The sequence below is a fragment of the Orbicella franksi genome, chromosome 15, assembly GCF_964199315.1.
Source record: "Orbicella franksi chromosome 15, jaOrbFran1.1, whole genome shotgun sequence".
NCBI lineage: Eukaryota > Metazoa > Cnidaria > Anthozoa > Scleractinia > Merulinidae > Orbicella > Orbicella franksi.
The window spans coordinates 17,441,876-17,468,516 of NC_138159.1; the positions used below are offsets into that span (position 1 = coordinate 17,441,876).

A 26,641-nucleotide genomic window follows, 5' to 3' on the forward strand; every position below is an offset into this window, starting at 1 on the left:
CCCTCCCCTTGACAAGAAGAGGCATGGATCGAGACGAGAAACGAAAAGCCAAAGGACACGAAATGATTTTGTCAATCATTCCTGGACATTTTTGGTAAATTAGCCAAATTAGGTTTCCAAACCTGAAACAAATACATTTAACACCAATTTAACAAACTTAGTTTTTCCAGGAATGTTACCAAACTGGACGTCAACCTCGTCCCCAGGGCCTTCTCGACGATTTTTAAATGGCAATCGGCATTTTGAACAGTGGAGAGGGCCTTGGGAACGAGGTTGAACTGTACGTCAACGTGTTCTTGTTGATGTAATTTACACGAACTATCCATTTGTGTGTATTCTGAAACTCTTCACACCCGCGCAATCTGGTTCTCAACTAACTTTTTGCTAATACGGATTTCCTTTCTGTCCTGAAGAGACTGGGTCTAGTGACCACCTATTGGCTGATAGGAAAGGAAGGCTTCGACAAGCCCCTACCCGACTCCCCACTGGAGACATCAGAGCCACTTTTTGAGACTCTTGACGTGTATTATGCAAGTTAACTGACAAAGGAACAAACTAGATATGCGATTCCTTCAAGATCTTTATTATGTTTTCGCACAGAAAGTAGAGAAGGCTAAGTTTATAAAATGTAACCAAGCACTGAAACGGAAGATGGGGTGCCGGCGGGAGGGGGGGCGGTGAGGCTAGGAGAGCTTGAAAGTTTAAAATTAATGGCAAGGTGCGAACAATTTTTCGAAGGTATGTAATTGGATAACATTGCAAATTGGAGAGGAGGGGGGGTGGTGGATGGGACCAGTTCCTAAAGAGGAACTTTAAATTTTTTTTTTTTTTTGGAGGGGGGAGGGTGTGCAATTTTCCATCTTTACTGGCATTCCCCATCCCGTTCTTTTTTCTCTTAGTAGTCCCCACCCCTCCCTCCAGGCATTGAAAGTCCATCGTACATTTATTTAGTGACAAATAAATAATGTATATTATTCATGTTTAAGTTGTATAAATAAGTCATCTCTCCTAAAACTCTTAGAAGGGGACTTCCCAAAGAAAACCGAACTTATTATCAGCGAACGAAACAATAAATGAAACGGCAAGAGTTGATGCAAACCGAGTTGACAAAAACCAACTTTTACAAAATGTTTCGTTTGAGGTAAAGATGAAGCAAAAACACAAATTAAAACAACCTGATAACTTTCACACGGGTACCGAATCTAACAATTTACTTAAATTAACGACCAAGGAATGAATATTTTTTCAAATGAATTCTTCAAAGCAAACCCGATGTTATTAAAATTAATGTTGCCGAAAGCACAAAGTCACAAGCTTGTAAAATTCATTTTCGTTCGGAAGGGAAACCCCTTAACTATTTCTCCTTTTAACTCATGAAATGGGAAAGCAAGTTTTGAGTTGCAGTGTGTGGTCAGATTACTTTTTCGCTACGAATTGTTTTCTACAAACCCTTATATCTGTAAAGGAAACGTTTTCGACCTAGTTTTCCCCTATTTGTCAGTACACAATTAATGAAAAAAGGGAAAATCACTCACAGCCTGTCCATCGACAGCTTTCAAAACTTTGATAGGTGTGAAAATAAATTATTGCTTTCGACTATTATTTTATTACTGCGAGTTGTGAACAAAACATATAACTTTATCTTTTGATTTGAATATCATTTACATTCTCTTTAATTTTATGTACAAGGCTGGGATTCAATAAATTTACATGTACGCATACAAGATCCTGATTTTGTTACAATAAATTATCACCGCGAACAACTAGAAAACTACTAAAAACTTATTCTGTCCCTTAGAAAAATTTACAATTCTTACTAATTTAAACACATACAGAACTGCACTGTTAGTGGAAACATGAACCTCCAGCATTTATTAATTCCTAATATTCTCCTTAGATTCTTTATAATTTTTTTTTTTTTTTTTTTTTTTTTTTTGCTTTTTTTACAATTTCAATTTCACATTCTTGATTGAAAAACTAAATTCTCGCGGGCAATTCTAGAAAACGTATACAATAAAGTGAAGAATTTTGATCATAAGCCCTTATAACAAAACACTCGGAGTAAATTGAATTGGAAAGCAGATAGCTTATTTAAGGTCATTCCCAAGCCTGGTCCATCAGGGACCATAAAGAAGTACCTGTGCAAAGCCTCGTTGCATTATGTCCTGTATATCTAAGAGGACACCACAGTGGTTCTAGTCGAGGTCATTCCCAGGACCGGTCCATTTGTCCGGGACCATAAGGAAGAACCTATGCATGGCCTCAGTTAACAGTGTCTTGTAGAGCTAAGAGGACACCATACTTGTCCCTTAGTCGAGGTCATTCCCAAGCCCGGTCCATTTGTCCGGGACCATAAGGAAGTACCTGTGCATGGCCTCGGTGAATCGTGTCCTGTACAGCTCTGGGGACACAACAGTGGGCATTCTTCCTTGGCCTCCCAGAATACCACTCGTTTTCACGTATATTTCTAGCTTCTTATCCGTCGTAAATGTTCGGATAAAATCTATAAGGAAAAAAATTACACAGCGAGAGTCAACATCTCCTTGGATTGTCACACAACACTTCACCCAGACAGGCTGCCTGACGATCCTAATAAACAGTTGTGAACACAGTTGAATCAATCGAGAAATAAATCGAGAAGTTATAAACTGATGCAGCGCCTTATTAAATGGTTGAATATAGTTAATGCATGATTTAGTCAGCGTCCACTCTACGTGGGAAATCAATTATTTGAAAACGCAGCTTTATTTCTATGATTAGGCCTACAGTGCACACTAATCCGTCACGAAAACGGAGCTTTTCGAAAACGCTCTTCAAACCGGAGGAATTTTAAAACACCGGCTTTGCGTTTTCGTGTGGACAAAAAAACATGTTTAAAAGTCTTCTTAACGGACCTTTTGGGAAACCCTCTTTAAGCCGGAGGAATTTGAGAACGCTGGCTTTTCGTTTTCATGTGGACGGAAAACATTTTGAAAAAGGAGCCTTTCGAAAACGATTGCGTCACGATAATCATGTGATTCAGTTCCCTGTCCGAGTTTTCCTCAAACACAAATCCAAAATGACCAGTGATTGTTGAGTTTTCGAATTCTTCCGACGTAGTGTGGACGGAAAACATTTGATGCGTTTTCAGAGTGAAAACTCTGTTTTCAAACTCCTCCGTCTTAGTGTGACACAAAGGGAACCAACATGGCAGTCGAACGAGAAAGACAGCTATAAGGGTTGAGTGCCTCACCTATGATTCCTGTAACGAGTTCAGACCTGGCCGCATCTATGCCGACAAGGTTTAATGAACAGAACAATGGCTGTGTACGTGCGTGATAATTCTTGGTACATTTCTATGCCGTCCTCTGAAAAATAACAGCGTGAAATGACCAAATTCTGCGTTGTCTAGAGAACGTAACCACTTTTTTTTTTTAAAAAACATTGTATTTCAAATTTATCGCTGTGTCCCAAATATAGTTTTTGTGATAGTTTTGACAGTTATAAACAAAGTAAATGACTCAAAAGTATCCGCGAGATTCGTAGGTAAAATATAAAGTCATTTTTAAATCGACGTTGTCCTCGGCGTCAGCGTCGCCGTTGTGGTAACTTAAACTCCCTGCTGTCTTAGGCAATTGCACGATTCCAAAAATTCAGAGCTTTCCTTTATATTTGCTTGCGATTGGTCAAAATTGCAACGTGTGAATACAATCAATAGAAGACAATGATTCACGTCAACAAATACATCAAATAAATTTCAGAAATATAATCTCCTCGAGGGCTACTTTATATCCTGTCTCGAGAAATTGAGCAATATTCATTTGGCCTCTAGCATTTATCAATTTTTACCAACCGATCAATTCTACGTAGACTGCAAGATCGATTTATGTACAATAGAATGACTTCAACTAAATATGACGTATGAGGACTGGTATCGGTTAGAATAACATGATGTGGAGTGATATGTAGGCGAGTGTTCACCCTAGTCATTTTAAGGAGGTTCAATGTAGCTTTTTCTATTTAGCTTTAAGGTATGGGTTTTGAAAATAAAATTTCGGTCGAAAGTCTATCTTCGAGTTTTGCAAAGTTGTACCATAATAATCACTTATAAACAAACAAATTGAAAGTTCCAAGAATTAATAGTACTCTGTTATGCTTCTTTAGATCATGCCAAATGGCATTCTAAGCTCTTTACAGCAGGTTAAGTCTTGATATGTAATCGCTTCAATTCAAACTGATTTGCTAATTCCTGCTGTAGGATTGTGATCTTTGAGCCTTGCGAATTTTGTTTTTAACTTGTTTTAAACTTTAGAATTTGGCCTTGCTGGTATAGTATGATTAATGAATAGTACTTTGAGAGCAATAAACTCACTACTTTCGTTTCCGAAGAAGACGTTTCCTCACCGCGATTCATCAGGCTTTAGAATTACCACTCTACAGATCACAGCTACAACAGTCTACAAGAGGTAAATAAAACGGCATGTGTAATGGTACATTAATGAAGTTTTACGGGAAACATTTTTTATATATATCAAAGAGGTTTCCCTTGAGGAGGAACTTGTTGTATGGCAGGAAGTAAATATTATAAAAATGGAACTTCGCTTGCTTGAACTGGAGAACAAAATTATGAACCCCATATGATAAAGTTGTACTCGTAGATAATACGAGCAAATACAATCAACTAGAGGACACTGTCTTGATCTACTACCGAATTCTCAGAACTAGCATTGAAAGGAATATGTGGCAATCACTAAAGAGAATTGATATTTCAATCTTGGGATAACATAGAAGAGTTAAGTTACCTGAAGTAATCGTGGGTCGTCGGATGGATCTCAGTTTCTATGGTCACTTCTTTCCTGAAAAGAGAATCAGATAAAAATAGCATTGAAATAACTTCTTTATGATTGTTTCTCGTATTGTCGAGGCATGCAAACTTCGCCAACAGTCTCCCTCCCCTCCCCTCCCCTCTATTAATATACGCGTTATATAAATGATATACATGGATTTTGGAAACAAAAATTGCTGGTCATAATGAAAATGATATTAAAGAAATTTAGTGAACTTTTTCGGCAAGTTGGGCGACAGAAATGGCAAATGAATGCTCAGTTGTTCAAACGAAAAATGTAACCCACATAAATACACTTCGATTCAGTTAGCAAAGTGAATAGCTCAGTGCTTGGGAAAAACTGAAGTTGCGACTATTTCGAACAGTCCTAGACCGTTTTGCGAGAGAATAAGCTATATCAATAGTGCTAAATACAACATTACCTATTCCATGAGCAGTTCTTACCTCGTGGAGGATTTCAACAACTTCTACCGCGAACGCGTGTGAGGCTCGCTCAAAGTAAAGTTTCTGTTCAGGTAGGTCTTTACGTTTTCTCTCAAGTCCAAACGTAAACATAATCCCAAACTGAACGGCAGAATTTTGAATTGCAAGCCGCAGAAATTTGTCAACGTGGTCAGTAACACACGACCGAAGAACGCAGCTCTACAAAACGTTTATCACATGCATAATTTGCAATTTAAATTTTCAACCGTTTGCGATCACGTGAAAAATGTTTTTTTTTTTTTTCAGTGTAATAATAGCTAGTGTTCTAATTAGAATTTTTAACGGGTTTTTTCATTTTTTAAAACAACTTTTCTCGAAGAATTCATTGTATTTCAGGATGGAATAAATAAAATCTAAAGATTATAATTAATTGACTCCAAATGTCTTGCCTCCTTTAATTTTTACATTTCACAGCTAGTACAACTACGCTTTTTGTAAAATTCGTGCTGTCTATTCAATAATGTTGCAAAAAAAAGCTCTGGTCTTAAAGTGCCTATGAAGTAAAAAATAATTGCTGCTGATTGGAAAGGCTTTTCAAAGTAAAGAAGAATGGCGTTTTCCGTTTTGGAATATCTTTTTTTGTTTTAGAGATATTCACGCTTTTGTATTATAAGTGATGACGTCATAGGTGGTTCTACTAAAGCAGTTCAACACTCAATCAAGAATATCTCTCGAAATATTAAAGCAGTGTTCTTTAAACTTGGCACCAGAAATGTACATCACAAAAGAAACAAAATGACACCCGTCGTGCCGTCGCCATGACAACAGTTATGCCGCTGGTCCTGTTTTAATTAAAACTAACATTACCAGATTTTATCTTAAACAAGGATCATCCACTCCCAACAATCTAATGGGGAGAGTTAAGACAATATGGGAATCGTGTGTGTTCCCAGCAAAACCCTCTGTCCCTTTTCGAAGGGTTGCAAATTGGCATATTTGGTTTTTCACAGAAAGAGACTGGAGCCAAAAGTGTTGCCATGGCAACAACACAGAAGGTGTCATTCTGTTTCTTTTGTGATGCACATTTGTGGTGCCAAGTTTGAAGAACACTGCTACAATATTTCTAGAGATATTCTTGATTCAGTGTTTTACTGTTCAAGTGGAACCACCTATGACATCATCACTTTCCTCATTTGCATAATACAAAACCGTAAATATCTCTAGAACGAAAAAAGATATCCTAAAAAGGGAAACGCCATTCTTCTTTACTTTGATAAGCCTTTCAAAGAAGCAGCAATTATTTTTTACTTCATAGGCACTTTAATAATTCAATTAAACTACTTCTCCGTCCCAGTATTTTTACTTTATTTGTCTTAAGTGTTTTTAATATTTCTAACTGTAAAGCGCTTTTGAACTTTTAGGATATTGGCGCTATATAAATATTTTATTATTATTATTATTATTATTATTAGTAGTAGTAGTAGTATTTCAATATTTGGTGGCCGAGAAATTTCATCATTTGGTTGTCAAATCTGGAAATTAGTTATTTCAAGACAGGATCAAGGTGAACTCTTATCTTAATCCTCTCTTGGTTATTTTCAGTTTAATCTCAGTTGGTGTCGAATCTAGAAAGGTCTGGATAGATATTACGAATTTTGGCGGCTTATTTATCATTAATTAATTAATTAATATTTGGCCGACAAATCTCGAAATTTTAGCATATCACTTATCGAGAAACAGCCGTACAACAAGACTTTATAGAATACGTGAGATACTACGCGCACTCTCATTGGTCGATAGATGTGTTTAGATGAGATTATGTAAACACAGTTGTGATGTTTTAGATTCGCGCGTAATTTTTATAAATATTTTATAAAAGCAATAGAGGACTTTTTCCGTGTTTACATAGCCCCGTCTAAACACTTGGGGGAGGGGCATTTCGGAGAATTCTAAAAAAAGTTGTGCAAACTCGAGACGCAGTCGGGAGTTTCCATAAGTGTCTCGGATTCTCCGAAATCCCCTCGTGTTTAAATGGGGCTATGTAAACACGGAAAAAGTGCTGTATTGCTTAAATAGTCTTTAGAATATGATTTTTTCAAAGAAGTTGAAGAAAGCAAGTTTTTAAATGTTTTTCAGAGATCATTCATCGCGTTGTGGCCCACGAAGAGCCGCCATTTCGCCCAGATCTCACGTGCGTGGAAGTAAAGCCAGAATTTGTCGATTTGATGGTGGACTGCTGGAAGGATGAACCCGAGGAACGACCGCACTTCTTTCGCATTGTTGATCGACTCAAGAAGATTAGCGGGAGGTAAACAACTGGGGCAATTTTTTTTTTAATGTCGTAAAACTAAAGCCAAAACAATCACGTCTACGTCTGTCCAATCACTTGAAACAATCAAACAAACAAAAACTTGCAATCAGAGTACAGCGCGAGAAAAATTTGCAACTGGTGCTAAGCGCTGGAAAATGTGTTTTCCGGTGATGTTGCGGCAAAATATGTGACCGTTGCGTAGCACGGGAAAAAGGTAACCGTTCTTGAGCGCGGGAAAACATGTAACCAGCGCTAAGGACGAAACACCGGACCTAAACAACAAGGGGTGCAAAGCGCGGCCTAAGAGCGCGGGAAAACATGGAAACGGCAAGTTGCTGGAGAAACACATTTTGTTAAATTTTCATTGATACAGTTGTCATTTTTTCAGCTAGTCGTGTATTAAAAGTTCGGTTACGTAGTTGGTAGTCTTCTTTTTCTTTTTACTTGTAGATATTTGTTTACAATCATAGTTCTCAGATAACAAACTTATGATAGAAAAAGAAAAGAGAAATGATTTGTGTTAACGTGTTGAATTTGTTGTTTTTACCGTAGGGGTTCAAACATCATTGAAAACATGGTGTCCATAATGGAGAAGCACGCCAATCATTTAGAACAGCTCGTGGATGAACGAACAACGCAACTGAACGAAGAGAAAGATCGAACGGATAAACTGCTTAATCGTCTGCTTCCTCCGTAAGTCGAACATTTTCATAAGATTAATATACTAATTCAAAAATTTCGGGCACTTTGCTAAAACACAGTTAAGGAAAATTTAAGCCTACAAAACACGAATTAGACTGAAATAAAATAGTGAAAATGATAGTTTTACTGCACCCTCATGATCAAGGTTTTTAGATACACCGCCGAGAAAATAACACAAGCTTTAGCAAGCCATTGCGTATCTTAAGCAGTGTATCAAGCAGAGTTCGCTCCATAAAAGGAAAGTAAGAGTTTTGGAGCTACTTAAAAGTTTTCTACAGTACTGTATATATTTCGGACGCTTAAAAATTTCGGACTCTTCTTTTGTCCGAAATTAAAATCATCCGAAATTTTTGAGAAGTAAGGTAGTTGTGCCAGCTGAAGACTGTTTTAATTCACAATTTATTGATGTTCTAAGAAAACTGCGATTAAAACGCCAAATCTGCAAGCTATTTCTAACCTTCGTAATAAAGATCTACTTTGTCCGCAGGTTGGTCGCTGAACAGTTAAAGATCCACAGCTCCGTACAAGCTGAGGAATTTGAAGAAGTCACCATTTTCTTCAGTGACATCGTTGGATTCACCAAGCTGGCTTCTTCCAGTAAACCACTCGAGGTATTCACCAGTTTTTCTTAGCCTCTTGCAGGCGTTCACTAAGTTGCGACATAGTGCGAAAACAAAACAAAACAAAAAAAAAAACCAGCAGAGCAAAAAATGCCCCAGCTAAGGCCCCGTCCACACTCAGCAGGAGGAATTGGAAAACGCATCAATCAATGGTCATTTTGGATTTCTGTTTGAAGGAAACTCAGTCAAGGAAATCAGATTATTATCGTGATTACATCGTTTTCGAAAAGCTCCATTCAAAATGTGTTTCTTCTACGCGAAAATTAAAAGCCGGAGTGATATTATACAACGACAAAATGAATTCAATTCTTTACCTAGCTAAATGATAAAAACATTTTCTTTGCAGATTGTGGATTTACTGAACGATCTGAACGTTGCATTTGATGAAATCATCACACGGTTTGACGTCTATAAGGTGCGCCTGTATAAATAAAATAGAGGAGATTTCAATTTAGAAAGTAAAGAATTGGATTAAAACCCCTTTGCCAGCAGGTATTCGCCTATATTGGACAAGAGATCAGACTGATAGATAAATGGAAGGTCCAAAGGAAAGGCAAAATAAACCTGGAATGCATCGGGAATGCTTGGGGGGAGGGTTTGGGTGTGTACAGGGAAGGGAGGGAAAGGCAACTAAAACTTTCTGCATGAAGAAACACAAATGGGAACACGAGTGGAACTCAGAGGAACGCAAAATATAACGCACTGGGAAATCTACCGGGAACGCATGCAGAACTGTAAAGGCACTTTTAATTTCACTTATCACAAGTGCAAAGAATCGTGACGTTACGTAACGCAACCTAACATGTGATGAAGGCAGTGATATGTAGTTTTATGTCCATCGTTCCATTTTGTTCCTGCTTAGTCACCGCTGGTAAAAACAAAATACAAAGAGTTTTATAACGCGTTTCTTGCCAGTCATGTCACGCAATGTTATTCCCAGACGTTTCTTGATCCTTAATGGCAACCTCAACGAGGTTGCTTTACTGGCTCCATTATAGGAACGATACTCCCGCATCATTTTGACCCAGAACGTAAGAAGGAGCAAGGGCCAGGGTGAACCTTAACCCTTTGAGCCCCAATTACACACATACGCGTAATTAATGGTCGTGCTCTTTGTGCCACTTGTGACGTCATCAATTTAAATGTCATCAGATATTCTACATAAGCAGATAGTAGTACTAGGCTAGGCCTTTCCGTACAATGGTCAGGTTTAGATATCGACGACATTCCGACGTCGCAAATCGAAAAACAACGTTATCAGTTTTGGTGCAAAAACGGTGGTAAAATGGTCCACTACGCCTATGATTTACCAAGGTCCATTTCAAGGCTTCGCCCGTAATTAACATCCAACTTTTCTCGGCAGCCAGGAAGAACATGCAACGCAAAAGGTAGCCGGAGTAAAAGGGTCGAGAGAAAAAAGAAAGGAAAGGAGCAACAAACAAACTTGAGAACGGTTAATAGCAAAAAAAGTCCAAATTCTGGCTTATGCGCATGCCCGGAATTGAAATATTGCTCAATTTTGTACCTAATCCTCGAAAAATCTCTCATTTTGGTGAAAAAGAAAGCTTTCTTAGCAAAACTGAGGCTAATTTAGCGTCATGGCAGCCAAAAAACCTAACTTAACGGTTAAAAACGGTATTTTTTTCGCGAAAGTTTGGCATTCAAATGGTTAACAGATCACATTGCCTTTTAGGTCGAGACTGTTGGTGATGCATACGTTGTGGTCAGCGGTTGTCCTAAGCTGAATGGCGTCAAACACGCGGGAGAGATCGCGAGCATGGCTCTGGAATTGCTAAGTCACATGTTCTTTTTCAGAGTGCGTCATTTGCCAGATCATCAACTGCAGCTCACGATTGGAATCCACACAGGTATCTGAGTGGTGCCAAGGCGTTTCGTCTTTGCTTTTCCAGCGCGAAACCTGGGTAGAATACTTGGAAGTTCAACTCGACTCCTTACCAATACCCTCAGGGCTCTTCCTCGAGGTTCTTCGCCGCTCGCTTTCCTGACTTCGACACAAGCCGGCGGACCTTAAAGGAGATACGTCACGGTTCGCACATCTTGAAAAGTTGAGCCTAAAGTTTCCAAGTTCGTTGTTTGTAATCCGTGCGAATCTTCTCCATCCTTAACCATCCTTGTTCCTTTATGGTGTATTATTATCTCTTTGGTGTTTTTCTATCCGAGTAAACTATTATTTCCAGGTTTCCTTCAATTCAAATTTAAAGTTAATTTTGTACGCGGCCAAAATAACTCGATCGGAATACCGTTACTGGGCTCCTTTAAAACAGACAATATAGAAAGCAACGGGATTACAGCTGAAGGGTTTTGATGTGGAAAAAATTTTGCCTTTAACATGCGAGGGTAGGAGGGGTTGAGCTGTGTTTAGAAGATGACGGTATTGTTTTCATCGTTGTTTTTTTCAGGCCCAGTTGTTGCTGGAGTGGTTGGTGTCACAATGCCTCGCTTCTGTTTGTATGGTCACACTGTTCACATCGCATCCAAAATGGAAAGCTGTGGCCTCCGTAAGTTATTCCACTACAATGTCACGCATCGTGTTGCGTTATTCCGCTACAATGTCACGCAGTAGGAACCATTACATTTTCCGAACGCACCCAAGCCGAGCAAAATCAATATCATCAGATACTGCTGGAAAATTGTCATAAATGAAAGAATCGATGCCTTAATGGCAGAGAGTCAATGCATTCTCATTTTTATTTCATCTGGTTTGGAGAGGGCCCTGGGAACGAGGTTGAACTGTACGTCAACGTGTTCTTGTTGATGTAATTTACACGAACTATCCATTTGTGTGTATTCTGAAACTCTTCGTATCCGAGTAATCTGGTTCTCAACTAACTTTTTGTTAACGCGGATTTCCTTTCTGTCCTGCAGAGACTGGGTCTAGTGACCACCTGTTGGCTGATAGGAAAGGAAGGCTTCGACAAGCCCCTACCTGACCCCCCACTGGAGACATCAAAGCCACTTTTCGAGACTCTTGACGTGTATTATGCAAGTTAACTGACAAAGGAACAAACTAGATATGCGATTCCTTCAAGATCTTTATTATGTTTTCGTACAGAAAGTAGAGAAAGCTAAGTTTATAAAATGTAACCGAGCACTGAAACGGAAGGTGGGGTGCCGGGGGGGGGGGGGCTTGAGGCTAGGAGAGCTTGAAAGTTTAAAATTAATGGGAAGGTGCGAACAATTTTTCGAAGGTATCTAATTGGATAGCATTACAAATTTTCCTCGCTATTTTGTTTTTTTTTTTTTGGGGGGGGGTGGCGGTTGGGAAAGGTTCGGTACTGTAAGAGGTATCTTTTTAAGTCGGTCTTTTTCTGGGGAGAGCGGGGATTGTAATCTTCCATCTCGCACTCCCCCGTTCTTTTTGCTTCAGTAGTCCCAACCTCTTGCCCCACGCAATAAAAGTCAATCGTACATTTATGTACAGGCAAATAAATAATATATATTATTCATGTTTAAGTTGTATAAATATAATCATTTCTCCAAAAACTCTCATAGTACGGAGGTGCACTATAAAAGAGGACTTCCTAAAGAGAACCGAACCTATTAGTTAATCAGCAGCGAACGAAACAATAAATGAAATTACAAATGGGTCGTTGAAAACAGAGTTGACGAAAACCAAGTTTAACCAACTTAACACAATGTTTCGATGGAGGTTAAAGGAGCTACGTCGCGGTTTGTGCATCTTGAAAAGTTAAAGCTAAATTCGTCATTAGTAATCCGTGTTAATCTTCTCCATCCTTAACCATCCGAGTTCTTTTGTGGTTTATTAGTATCTCTTTAGTGTCTTTCTATCTTAGTAGACTATTAATTTAAGGTTTCCTTCAATTTAAAGATAATTTTGTACGTGGCCAAAATAACTCAAATACCGTGACTGAGCTTCTTTAAGAAGCAATCGAGCAAATAAAAACAACCTGGTAACTTTCACACGGGCACCGAATCTTACACTTTCGTCTAGTTAACCCTCGGTTTACTCTGATGTCGATATATTTCGTAGTGCGCCTCCGTTGTGTGGCCATGGAAAATTTTGACTACCTTATTGTTACTAATTTTCGCGGGACTTAATTTTCGCGATTTTAGCGATCTTCAAAACATCGCGAAATTTAATACCCGCGAAAAAAAGTTCTCGCGAAAATTAACCACGCGAAATTTAATACCCTGCTATATTATTCTTTAATCAACGTTAGCGTCAGTTTATTACACAGTTCTCTTGTCCATGTTCTCTATTTATGTTTCGGCGTTCGAACTCTCTTCGTCTGAATCAATATCATCTTCTTGCAGCAGTTCATGTAATAATAATAATAAATAATAATAATAAAATATTTATATAGCGCCAATATCCTAAAAGTTCAAAAGCGCTTTACAGTTAGAAATATTAAAAACACAAAAAAATGTCGCTAAAAAGTTATAAAAATGCTTTCTTAAAAAGGATCGTTTTTAGTTTATGTTTAAAAAGGGACACTGAGGAGCTGTTCTTGATGTCAGACGGAAGAGTGTTCCAGAGTGTAGGAGCTGCTACAGAGAAAGATCTTGCGCCATATGTTTTCAAATTGAAGTGCGGAATGGAAAGAAGTTCTTTAGAAGATGAACGTAGCTGACGAGACGGAGTAAAAGGAGTGAGAAGATCACGAACGTATGAAGGTGCCAGATCGTTTAGGGCCTTGTACGTGATGAGTAGAATTTTAAAGATGATACGATAGTTAACAGGAAGCCAGTGGAGATTAAACAAAATAGGTGTGATGTGTTCGTGTTTTCTAGAGAGGGTGATGAGACGAGCAGCGGCATTCTGGACGTGCTGTAACTTTTTTAAAAGACAGTTTGGTAAGCCATAGAGTAGAGAATTACAGTTATCCAATTTTGAAGAAACAAACGCACGAACAAGTATATAAGTGGTGGTCGATGACAGGTACTTCCTTATATTGCTGATATTACGGAGATGATAAAAAGATGATTTGCAAATACTTGCAATATGTTCATTAAAACGAAAATGATGGTCAAAAATGACACCGATGTTTCTTGCTTTCTGTGACGAGCAGATGGTTTCATCGACGACAGAGATTTCTTGAAGGGTTGGTCTCGGTAGATGTTTTGCGGAGATCACTAGAAGTTCAGTCTTATCCTTGTTAAGTTTAAGACGATTAATCAACATCCAGTGATCAATCTCACGTACACAGCGCTCGATGTTGGACACAGCTAAATCCTTATCACTGGATATAGTTGGCTGAAAGGACAGATAAAGTTGTGAATCGTCAGCATAAAAATGATAACTCAAGTTGAATTTTTTTACAATGTCTGAAAGGGGTGAAGTGTAAAGAACGTACAAAATGGGTCCCAACACTGATCCTTGTGGAACACCACATTGAAGAGCATGATCTGAGGAAGCTGCACCATCAACAGAGACATACTGCATGCGATTGGACAGATAAGATTTAAACCATAGTAACGGCTTGCCAGTAACTCCAAAGCGCTGTTGTAGACGGAAGAGGAGAATATCATGGTCAACAGTATCGAAAGCAGCAGAGAGGTCCAAAAGTAATAAAATTACCGTTCTACGTTTATCAATTGCTGTGAGGATGTCATTATGCACGCGAATGAGAGCCGTTTCTGTGCTATGATACTGTTTGTAGGCAGACTGTAATGGCTCATTCAGGTTGTTGTTGTTAACATAGGAGATCAGTTGGTTAGCAACCAACTTCTCAATTGCTTTGCTGAGAAAAGTAAGATTCGAAACAGGGCGATAATTTGAAAACTGCGTGTGATCCAGAGAAGGCTTCTTAAGAAGAGGACGTAGCTTAGCAACTTTTAATTGAGAGGGTATTTGGCCAGATTGCAACGAAGTATTTATAATCTTGGTGATAAATGGAAGCAGTGTGCTCAAAGCATTTCTTGTGACATAGCCAGGAAGAGGATCAAGATCACATGACTTGGAAGATAATTTCACAACACATTTGCGGACTTCGTCAACATCTACCAAACTGAACTCATCAAACGTATAAGGACAGACCCGGTTAACTTCAGGAACTTGATGGATGATGAGAGCTGCATTGTCTAAGTCGACCCGTATTTTGGTGATCTTATCAGAAAAGAACTCGACGAACTTATTTGCGAGATCCGAAGGCGAGTTGCAGGGCGGATATGGTATATCACACTTCCTATGTAATAGACTGTCAATTGTTTTGAAAAGAAGTTTATAGTCCGTCTGATTATCACTGATCAGCTTAGTGTAGTAAGTTCTCTTGGAAGAACAAATTAAAAAGTTGACTACACGGCATTGATCAATAAACAACTGGCGGTCGACTGGAAGTTTGGTCCTTCGCCAACGCCGCTCCAGTCTCCTGCGATCTTTCTTCAAATTGTTTATTTCTTCAGAATACCAAGGTGCAGCCGGACGCAGAGTTATTGTTTTGGTTTTTACAGGAGCGTGGATATCAAGTATGGAACTAAGAACGCCATTATACTCACTGATTAAGTCATCAAGGCACGGAAGCGGTGTGGAAAAGAGACTCGAAAGACTAGAATTCGTGACATCAGAACCAAAACTATCAAAGTCAATTGAACGAAGTTTTCTAACTGTGATAAGCTTCTTTTCCAACACTGGTTTTTTAAGCATCAGATGAAAATGAACGGCAGCGTGATCAGATATAACAAAAGGAGAATCAATTGACAAATTAGAAACAATGTCATCATCTGATCTAGTGATAACAAGATCCAAAGTGTGACCGTCTTTATGTGTAGATCCAATTGTGTGCTGATTAAGATTGAAAACATCCAACAACTGAAGGAATGCGGCTACGTGTTGAGAATCGCAAGTATCAACGTGAAAGTTGAAATCACCGACTGTTAATAAGCTGCCAGGAATAGTAACGTATTGTTCCAAGAACGTGAAGAATTCATCCAGGAACATAGCAGGTGTAAAACCATTAGTATTCGAAGGCGGTGGACGATAAACAATGACAATTCTTATACTTTTATCAACCGAGTTCAATAATAAGTCGATGTATTCGAACGAAATAAATTTCCTGTGTGGTAGAAGCTTGATATTAAAGCATGATCGAAACAACAAGCCCACTCCACCACCACGAACAGGGCCAGATCTTGGAACATGATGAAATGAATAGCCTGTAGGACATAAATCGCGAATGATAAATTCATTATCAGTTTCTGGTTGCAACCATGTTTCCGTTACAGCAAGTAGATCAATGCAATGTTCAGCAACAAAGTAAGACATCCTTGATGCAGTCGTCACTCTATCCATTTGTTATATTGTAGATCAGTGTCCTGGCAACTTTCGCGAAATTTAGTTCCTTTTAAGATATTTTTTCGGCCAAATCGCGAAAATTAAGTCCCGCGAAATATGCCCGTTCCATTTTCGTGAAATTAAGTACCCGCGAAAATAAGTAACAATAAGGTAAATTTCTCAATATTTTTCAAATTAATTCTTGAAAGTGAACGCGATGTTATCAAAATTAATGTTGCCGATAGCATAAAGTCAGAAGTTTATAAAATTAGTTTTCGTTTGGAAAGGAAACCCCTAAAGTATGTCTCTTTTTAACTGGAATGGTGAAAGCAAGTTTTGAGTTGCAGTGTGTGGTCAGATTACTTTTTCGCTACTAATTGTTTTCTACAAACTCTTATATCTGTAAAGAAAACGTTTTCGACCTATTTTTTCACCTACTTGTAATGGATGAATGATAAAAGGGGAAAAAGGGAAAATCTCTCACAGCCTGTCCATCGGCAGCTTTCCAAACTTTGATATGTGTGAGTTGCATTCGTAATGAGGGTAAGACGTATTTATAGAAGCTGCCTGCTCTTAGCCATTTTAGTGCTTTTAAGATGCTCGGTTACGGAATACAAGTACTTGGCAGATGGTCTAAACCAAAAAGGTCATGTGTGGGAAAGTTTCAAGACTCAAGACCATTTATCCACTCAGGAAATACGGAATTTTACTTCTGGACTACAAGCGACTTGGTGGTTTCAAGGTGACGGAATTTCGTACAAAGAAAATTTCCTTGATTTCGCTTTGTACTCAAGCAATGATGTATTGTTTACAACGCGCATACCACACGGCTGGATAGATAATTACGCAATCACTGATAATCTTCTACACAGGTATTTACCAAAGCGGCATAGGATGAAAAGACACAAAAGAGCATGTTTTTATTATCCCAACAGCTCCGCCGCTTTCAACATGGAATTAATTGGCGATCTGACATTCAAGCTAAATCCCGGGCCTTCTGTGAACAGAACAATACCGGTCATTGTTTCATCGCAAGCCAAACGCAGCCATGCATCACGGCCCACCACTGTGTCACACAACGTCACCCTTGGCTCCAAAAATTGCTGCTCCAGAGGAGTGAATTGGCACAATCTTACCAGCATAAGATGCTCAAACAAAAATCTGCAGAATAGTATTATACCAATCGACTTCTGTTTATTGAACACTAGATCGATCAACAAGAAGGAATTTGCGATAAAAGATTATGCAGTCGACAATAACGTGGATATTTTTGCAGTGACTGAGACATGGCTGCGCAATAATGAAAACTATAATTTTTCAATTGCTGAAGTTTGTCCAACCGGATACCGCTTCTACCATGTTCCACGGAAAAACTCACGAGGGGGAGGAGTTGGTCTCCTAATAAAGAAACAAATGAAAGTCACGAAACAAACCCAGACAAATTTCAGCTCCTTCGAATACCTGGACATTGTGACGACATGCTCCACTGGTTCTATAAGAATTGTAACTATCTACAGACCGCCTCCATCCAAGGGAAATCAATTAAATTGTTCTCTATTCTTTGAAGAATTTTGCACTCTCGCAGAACAGTTCGTTGTTTCCCCTGGCAACCTTCTAATAGTGGGTGACTTCAATTATCACATGGATAAAATCAGCAATTTGGAGACTGTAAAATTTAACAAGATCTTAGAATCGCTCAGTCTAGTCCAGCATGTAAATGGACCCACCCATAAGAAAGGCCACACCTTAGACCTGATCATAACTAGGGCCGAGGACGAGCTAGTTACTAGCGTTGAAATACGCGATCCAATGCTGTCCGATCACTCTGCTGTACACTGCAAGCTACGCCTAAAGAAACCACCTCTGGAACGAATGGAAATTAGTTATCGTAAACTGCGCTCGGTAAATATGGTCAGTTTTAATGACGACCTAAAGCAATCTGACCTTCTGACAACCAACGCCTTTGATCTTATGGATCTCACTGAAAAATACGAAAATACTCTGACGGAAATACTTCAAAGGCATGCACCTTTAAAACGACGCATGATAACTCTCCGTCCATCAGCACCATGGTACCATGAGGGTATTAGTAACGCCAAGAGAAAACGTCGAAGGCTGGAGCGCCGCTGGCGATCGTCGAGACTGTGCGTCGACAGACAGATGTTTGTCGACCAGTGATAAGAACGGAGCTATCCAAAGAAGTGACTTCTGGTACCCAGTCCTGCGAAGCATACAAACAGCCATGTCAAGCCGAATTCACAGAGTTCAGGGTGATGTCAGAAAGAGAGATTGAAAGTTTTGTGGACAAAATCGGTAAAAAATCCTGTGATCTTGACCCTATACCGGCTTCTATTCTTAAGGAATGTAAATCAACTATTCTACCCGTGTTAACTAACATCGTTAACATGTCTCTCCAATCAGCATCTATGCCCGCTGCACTGAAAGAAGCAATGATCAAACCGAAGCTGAAGAAGGACAACCTGGACTCTGAGGATTATTCAAACTTTAGACCTATCTCAAATCTGAAGGTTGTATCTAAGATAATTGAAAAGGCAGTATCTTGTCAATTGAGCGACTATCTACGCGATAATGATCTAGAGGAATCTTTTCAGTCAGCATATAAACGCTTTCACAGCACGGAGACTGCTCTCCTGAGGGTGCAAAATGACATTCTCTGTGAGATAGATAATCAGAAATGCGTTATCCTGCTACTGTTGGACATGTCTGCGGCGTTTGATACCGTCGACCATAAACTGCTACTAGAAAGAATGGAAAAACGCTACGGCGTGAAAGGAAATGCGCTAAAATGGTTTCGATCCTATCTTCAAGACCGAAAGCAGTTTGTGATGATTGACGGAACCAAGTCAGAGATGAAAGAACTTCGCTACGGTGTTCCCCAGGGATCCGTTTTAGGGCCAATCCTGTATTTGTTATACACATCGCCCATCGGGGACATCATCAAACGGCAAGGACCTAACTACCATCTATACGCTGATGACACCCAGCTCTACCTCTCATTTAAGCCCAACTACACCAAACAACCTGGTTCTATAGCTAAAATAGAAGCATGTGTTTCTGAGATCGACTCGTGGATGGTGTGCAATAAGCTGAAACTAAACAGAGGAAAGACGGAGCTTTTGATCTTGAGCGCACGACATCGTCCACCCCCATTAATAGACCACGTCGATGTGTCTGGTGAACAGATCGAGCCATCTACTTCTGCAAAGAACATTGGAGTCATCTTTGATGAGTACATGTCACTGGAAAAGCATGTTACCAGTACCTGCAAGGCCTGTTTCTTCCATCTTAGAAACATTAGCAGGATAAGAGTCTGTCTATCTCTAGCAGACACTGAAAAGTTAGTACATGCATTCATCACTTCCAAACTAGATAACGCCAACTCGTTTCTATATGGACTACCAAAATTTTTGATAGATCGTCTACAAAATGTCCAGAATGCTGCGGCTCGCGTTGTTACCAGAACAAGGAAATACGATCATATCAAGCCGGTTTTAAAGCAGCTACACTGGCTTCCAATCAGCCAGCGCATAATTATAAGATTTTACTTTTAACCTATAAAGCGCTCAACGGCCAGGCCCCTAATTACATTACTGAACTGCTAGAGCCTTATGTACCAAGCAGAAATCTTCGATCCTCCTCCAAAAACCTCTTGAATGTACCACCTGTCAAGTTAATAGGCTATGGTCATAGGTGTTTCTCTTTTGTAGCACCTAGCCTATGGAACTCTCTTCCGAACAATATAAGAGGGAGCGGCTGGCTATCAGATTTTAAGACTTGTATAAAGACATATCTTTTTAACAAATTTTATAACTAGACTTTTGGTTAGTTAGTTAATTAGTAGATTAGATAGTTTGGCTAGTTAGTTAGTCAGTCACTTAGTTAAGTTAGTCAGTTTTTATTTAAAGGTTTTAATGATTCCTAGTTTTACTTTCATTTTTACAACTTAGCTATTTTATTTGTTAGTGATTTTTTATCACTGATGTAAATTTTTAATGTAAATTTTATTTTTAATAACATTTTTTACTGTAAAGCGCCATGAGCCATGGATATGGCGCTATACAAATCTATTATTATTATTATTATTATTATTTATTATTATATAAATTCTTGAACAAAAAACTTTATCTTTTGATTTGAATATCATTTACATTCTCTTTAATTTTATGTACAAGGCTTGGATTCAATAAATTTACAGGTATGCATACAAGACCCTGATTTTGTTACAATAAATTATGACCGCGAACAACTAGAAAACTACTAGTACTACTACTACTACTACTAAAACTTATTCTGTCCCTTAGAAAAATTTACAATTCTTACTAATTTAAGCACATACAGTACTGCACTGTAAGTGGAAACATGAACCTCCAGCATTCATAAATTCGTAATATTCTTCTCAGATTCTTCATCATTTTTTTTTTTGCTTTTTATTACAATTTCAATTTCACATTCTTGATTGAAAAACTAAATTCTCACGGGCAATTCTAGAAAACGTATGCAAAAAAAGTGAAGTGAATTTTGATCATAAAATACTCGTAATAAATTGAATTGGAAAGCAGGTACCTTATTCAAGCTTATTCCTAAGCCTGGTCCATCAGGGACCATAAAGAAGTACCTGTGCAAAGCCTCGTTGCATTGTGCCCTGTATATCTAAGAGGACACCACAGTCGTTCCGTAGTCGAGGTCATTCCCAACCCCGGTCCATTTGTCCGGGACCATAAGGAAGTACCTGTGCATGGCCTCGGTAAACAGTGTCTTGTAGAGCTAAGAGGACACCATACTGGTTGTTTAGTCGAGGTAATTCCCAAGTCCGGTCCATTTGTCTGGGACCATAAGGAAGTACCTGTGCATGGCCTCGGTGAATCGTGTCCTGTACAGCTCTGAGGACACAACAGTGGGCATTCTTCCTTGGCCTCCCAGAATACCACTCGCTTTCACGTATATTTCTAGCTTCTTATCCGTCGTAAATGTCCGGATAAAATCTATAAGGAAAAAAATTACACAACGAGAGTCAACATCTCCTTGGATTGTCACACAACACTTCACCCAGACAGGCTGCCTGACGATCCTAATAAACAGTTGTGAACACAGTTGAATCAATCGAGAAATAAATCGAGAAGTTATAAACTGATGCAGCGCCTTATTAAACGGTTGAATATAGTTAATGCATGATTTAGTCAGCGTCCACACTACGCGGGAAATCAATTATTTGAAAACGCAGCTTTATTTCTATGATTAGGCCTACAGTGCACACTAATCCGTCACGAAAACGGAGCTTTTCGAAACGCTCTTCAAACCGGAGGAATTTTAAAACACCGGCTTTGCGTTTTCGTGTGGACAAAAAAACATGTTTAAAAGTCTTCTTAACGGACCTTTTGGGAAACCCTCTTTAAGCCGGAGGAATTTGAGAACGCTGGCTTTTCGTTTTCATGTGGACGGAAAACATTTTGAAAAAGGAGCCTTTCGAAAACGATTGCGTCACGATAATCATGTGATTCAGTTCCCTGTCCGAGTTTTCCTCAAACACAAATCCAAAATGACCAGTGATTGTTGAGTTTTCGAATTCTTCCGACGTAGTGTGGACGGAAAACATTTGATGCGTTTTCAGAGTGAAAACTCCGTTTTCAAACTCCTCCGTCTTAGTGTGACACAAAGGGAACCAACATGGCAGTCGAACGAGAAAGACAGCTATAAGGGTTGAGTGCCTCACCTATGATTCCTGTAACGAGTTCAGACCTGGCCTCATCTATGCCGACAAGGAGCGAGTAATCCATGACCATCTGCTGAGCGAGAAACTCGGTGTCGTTATGAATCGCACGGGAGAGAATCGCTTTAGAATGCGGACGGAAAAATATTGGACATTCACGAATCACTAGAAAAAGAGAAAAACGGTTTGAGAAAAAGAAGTGTTCAACCAATGGGAAGAGCGGGAAAATATGCAACCGATGGTAAGCGCGGGAAATCATGCAATCGATGGCAAACGCGGGAAAAATGTAACCAATGACAAGTGGGGGAAAACATGCAACCGATAGCAAATGTGGAAAACGTGTCAGAAAGCGCGGGAAAACTTGCGACAGCCAAATCAAGTTTTGCACTTGCTAAGCTGAAAGGAAAATAAGACAAGAGACTCCAAGTAACCTATACTCATGCGCAAGAGAATTCAAGTCATATAAAAAAGATACGCAATGCGTACATAATCAGACAAGCAATTTGAAATTGTTTGCCAACTGACAACTAGAAATGATACGGGAGAAATGCTAATTTGAAGAAAAGTGCATCATAGATCTAAGATATAGATAATTAAGATGCAGGAGAGAAGATAAATGCTGTAATGCAATATGCCATCTCTATTACAAGGATATCGTCAGGCGAATAACAAAGCAAGCCGAGTCAAAAAATTATAGATAGAGAATTAACAAACGATCAGAATTGCGAATTGGATGAAATATCTTTTTTCATAGCAATTCTGAACAAAATCTCGTTAGGCATTTTTTGTTCAAGAGTTAGACTTGTTTATGTTGGAATATATTCCAGTACTGCACCATCGTGACAAATATCAACATTGCCTTATTTATATTATATTTGTAATTTGATTTTAAAGAATACTTGAAACTTGATAAAATAACAGTACTCCTCAGTAGGTACCTGGTGTTTTTTGTAAGTTGTATCATGCAATGCCATATTTCCGAGAATTAAATTATTATAATATATATATCCTTACACATGTTGATAAAAATGTAATGTTTCAATAATTGATACAAAATACAAGGTGTACTAGACTAACCAAGAAGCAGAAAACGAAAAAGGAAAAAACTTAAACACACAAGTGTCTTATTACCTGACATTGTTCGTCACATTCTTCTTGACTCGAGCAATTTCAGTTTTTAATGGACACTGACCTTGTACTAGAATAACTTTAAGTATATTACAGTCCTTTTTGCATTTTCTAAAAGCTAAAGATATAAACAGTTGTCTGAAATAACACCAAAAACACTTTCTCATGGGAACTCGACCAAGTAAATTTCAAAGTTTAGAGGAATTGTCAGGTAAAACACAGGTAAAATTTCATTATCAGTTTCATTTCACCAGTACTTTCAAGTGTTTCATATATTACTTCAAAATTTATTTTCTACATTTGGTGTGGTAGAAATGACTTCTTTTGAGAAGATATTTAAAAGAGTCGCACAGAAGTTTCCAATAATTTCGGTGTAACGTTTTAGCCCACTTGTCACTCGAACTTTTGGTGGATTCCTTCTTAACACCTAAGCTAGTATATAACTATAACTGAACTGAACGACTTTAATCTGCATTTGATAATGGCGACAAGATAACGCCGAAACGTCAAGTTATAGCATTTATTTTTCTATTAAGATAATTTCTTTGTAACCGAGTATCTTTTAGGATTTGAGGGACAAAAGAAACTAGAAAATTTTGTCCTGAAATCCTCGGAGACATACTAGAATATTGATATACGGTATGTCGAACGTGGCCTATTACCTGCCCGTTTTGTTGAACACGTCCATTTACACGAACAGGAAGCCTTTTTTGACCAAAAGATTAAGTATACAGAGTACGTTCTTAGTAAATGATTCTTCCAATCCTTAACTCATGCATTCTTATGCGCCATACTGCGCATGAGTAATAACTTTTACTGGTTAGAGCAGGTTATAATCAAAAACAAAACTTATCACACTCCACAGCTAAAGACGAATAAAAGGAGCTCTTTAACGAGAGCAGAATATGATTATTACTCACTTTCAAGTAAATTTTCGTCCAACAGGACATCATTCTTCAGCCCAGAAGTCTGAACATAACGGTTCCGCATAGATCCTTTTAAATCAAAAGCCTGAAGAAAAAGATGTAAGAAATGTAATTCAGCTTTGAACTTCTGGTGGTATTAAAAAAGGTAGACATTGCCATAACTTCTGCATCGAGCATAACAGGGACTTAAAGAAACGGCTACGGCGAGCTACTACCACGGCTACTTTGGCCGTGAGGGACTAAGCTAACAACGCCGTTTTCTCCGTAAAACTCAAACGGATTAAGATTTCCCTGTACGGCAACAGGGTGTGCAGCTTCTACGTGTCTTTACAAAGATGGCCTCGTTCAGGGAAACCAGGGACTATTCTACTTTCATACGACATAGGCTTGATTAATGACAATGATTTTCCTTCTCCTGTATCCGTCTTACTTCTCCCGGAACGTAGATTTGCCTCACTCGGAACAGGCAATCACATGCACCAAACTAAAATATTGTACGTTTTTGTAACTTATCTTCGGGAAATCGATCTTTTTGGTACGAAAATAATAGCTTTTTCAGCAAAACTAAGGCCCATTTAGTGTCAATGCAGCCAAAAAACTGATTTCATGGTTAACAATGGCATTTTTTTTGTGAAACTTTCGGTTTTAAAGGGTTAAATGCGAACTCGTTAGCATTAGAACAACTTGATTCACAAAACAAAAGCAGTGAGGCCTATCAAAACAAGGTCGCCTCCAGCCTCGTTGCCATTCAAAGGCCAGGTCACTGAGCGGACAACTCTAAAATGGTCTTTTTCAACCGTAGACTTCTGTTTCATCTCATTTCCTTTGCAGATGTGAGCGTCATTTGGGCCGGGACTCGTACCAGTCAACCCTCGGACAAACGTAGATGTGGCTGGGATAAAGAACTGTGTTTGGAGGAGGAAAGAGAGGTGAGATTGTGGCATTCACTCCAAAAGAAACTAAATTTTCTTCCTGTTACACTTTGCTGACGATACTGAGGCAAAGTGTTGTTGAAAACCTAGAACATGTTTCTTACGTTGCTATGGCAACTCATTTTGACGATCAATACACGTCTTTTTGCTCGCTTGTAAAACCTATCTAAAATTTATGCTAAGTGTTATTCATCAACGCTATTGAATGAACAGAATGCAAACAGAGGAAGTGTTGTGACCCACAAATGCACATCACTATGTTCATGATCATGTGTTCTGAGCAGTTGTTCTTTTGCGTTCCAGTCGCACGGCTCGTTAACGTGGTTATAGGGGCCTCCACCTCTGGCGTTCTTGTGTTAGCTTTCTTGTTATTCGTAATTATCAGCTACAGTATTAAAAAGTACTCACATTAAAGCGTGATTAAAAGGGCTAGGTCAGGCTATTTTAGGTAATTTTGTTTAGTTTTGTTAATTATGAGCTCTAAACGTCAAATTGGCAGAGTAAGAGTCTTTCATTTGCAAAATCACGGCCACATAACAACTGAGAATGATTGTCCAGCTGTGTAAATGACATTTTGATAGAAACTGATATAAATTTTAATCCTCTTCAGTTTTGTCCATCCATGTCCTTTCTTGGCTTTCCTGTGTTTTGCTTGAGATCCTCTATAGTTTTGAGCCGTTTTTGTGATATTTTAGGTAATTCTTTGACCATTTGATTCGTGCTGAAATTGCCTAAAATTGTGTGACCTAGCCCCTTTAAACATTTTATCTGGAAAGGCAGTAGCAAAATGACACATTCTTGTAAGTTTGTAAGTATACAAGTAAGATGACTTATTTTACGTTGCCTAGGAACTTTATGGTAATCTTAAACTGTGGTACATTAACGTGGAAGTTCATAATTACTTTGACATTCTGAAGACGATTTTGAGAACGAGGGTTTCATCCGTGTCACCTAATCAAATGCAAATCTGTTTGATAACTGGCCCTTTTCCGATAACTTATTTCAGAAAACTCCGTTATGAGACGGATCTGGCTTAAAACATGACGTGGAAGATCCGGTTTGAAGATATCAAAATGAAAGAACAAGGCAGACAAGAAGAGGATAGGCCACAGCAACAGGGAATGCTTTCTTTTAAGTTTAACGGTCTGATCGGACAGAATCTGGTAAGATAAACCAACTTTATTACATCTTGTTAACGTTGCTTTTGGATTTACCTTTTAAGTAATTTTGATTTCGCTTGAGGGCTTGAACGATCGTGCAACACTGATACTTCATCCATTATCTTTTCTCACGGTAAAGGCCATTAACTTGTTGCGCTAGTTTGTCACAAGAAGAACGTTTTGCCGCGCTTGGCGCAAGTTGAACCTTATTGCCGCGCTTGGCAGCGGTTGAATGTTTTCCCGCGCTTGGCACAGGTTTAACCTTTTCCCGCGCTCGGCACAAGTTTAACGTTTTCCCGCCCTCTGCATGGGCTTAAACCTTTCCCTCGCTTGGTACAGGTTTAACTTCAACTTTCTCGCGCTAAGGATAAGTTGAACCTTGTAGCCGCGCTTGGCAGCTCTTGAACGTTTTCTCGCCCTTGGTAAAGGTTTGACATTTTTCCGCCCTTGATTAACGTTTTCCCGCGCTTGGCACAGGTTGAACGTTTTCCCGCCGTTGGCACAGGTTAAACGTTTTCCCGCCCTTGCCAAAGGTTTAACGTTTTCCCGCCCTTGGCACGGGGTTAAAGTTTTTCCGCGCTCGGCCCAGGTTTATCGTTTTTCCGCCCTTGCCACAGGTTGAACGTTTTCCCGC

General features: G+C 39.0%; 2 protein-coding genes and 1 long non-coding RNA gene across 3 annotated transcripts in view; 1 reads left to right on the forward strand and 2 right to left on the reverse strand.

Moving 5' to 3' along the window:
* LOC145469267 (uncharacterized) overlaps positions 1–26,641 on the reverse strand; it is a 78,922-nt gene that overhangs the window by 33,012 nt on the left and 19,269 nt on the right. The window lies entirely within an intron of this gene.
* LOC145469142 (uncharacterized) lies at positions 4,331–5,359 on the reverse strand. The gene is made up of 3 exons (XR_014042284.1): positions 5,270–5,359; positions 4,782–4,835; positions 4,331–4,436 (listed from the first exon to the last, which is right to left on the reverse strand). It is a non-coding gene; the product is annotated as an uncharacterized LOC145469142 (long non-coding RNA).
* LOC145469136 (retinal guanylyl cyclase 1-like) lies at positions 8,134–11,577 on the forward strand. The gene is made up of 5 exons (XM_081452813.1): positions 8,134–8,252; positions 8,749–8,872; positions 9,228–9,296; positions 10,575–10,749; positions 11,302–11,577. Exons 1-5 carry the CDS (start codon positions 8,134–8,136, stop codon positions 11,463–11,465), a joined length of 651 nt encoding a protein of 216 aa, XP_081308939.1. The 3' UTR covers positions 11,466–11,577.

What these genes read in the sequence shown, in the direction of transcription:
- LOC145469136 (XM_081452813.1), top strand. Translation starts at nt 8,134, where the DNA reads ATGGTGTCCATAATGGAGAAGCACGCCAATCATTTAGAACAGCTCGTG. An exon ending in CTTCCAGTAAACCACTCGAG is followed by an intron (nt 8,873 to 9,227) that starts GTATTCACCAGT and finishes TTTTCTTTGCAG; the next exon opens with ATTGTGGATTTACTGAACGA. An exon ending in CACGGTTTGACGTCTATAAG is followed by an intron (nt 9,297 to 10,574) that starts GTGCGCCTGTAT and finishes ATTGCCTTTTAG; the next exon opens with GTCGAGACTGTTGGTGATGC.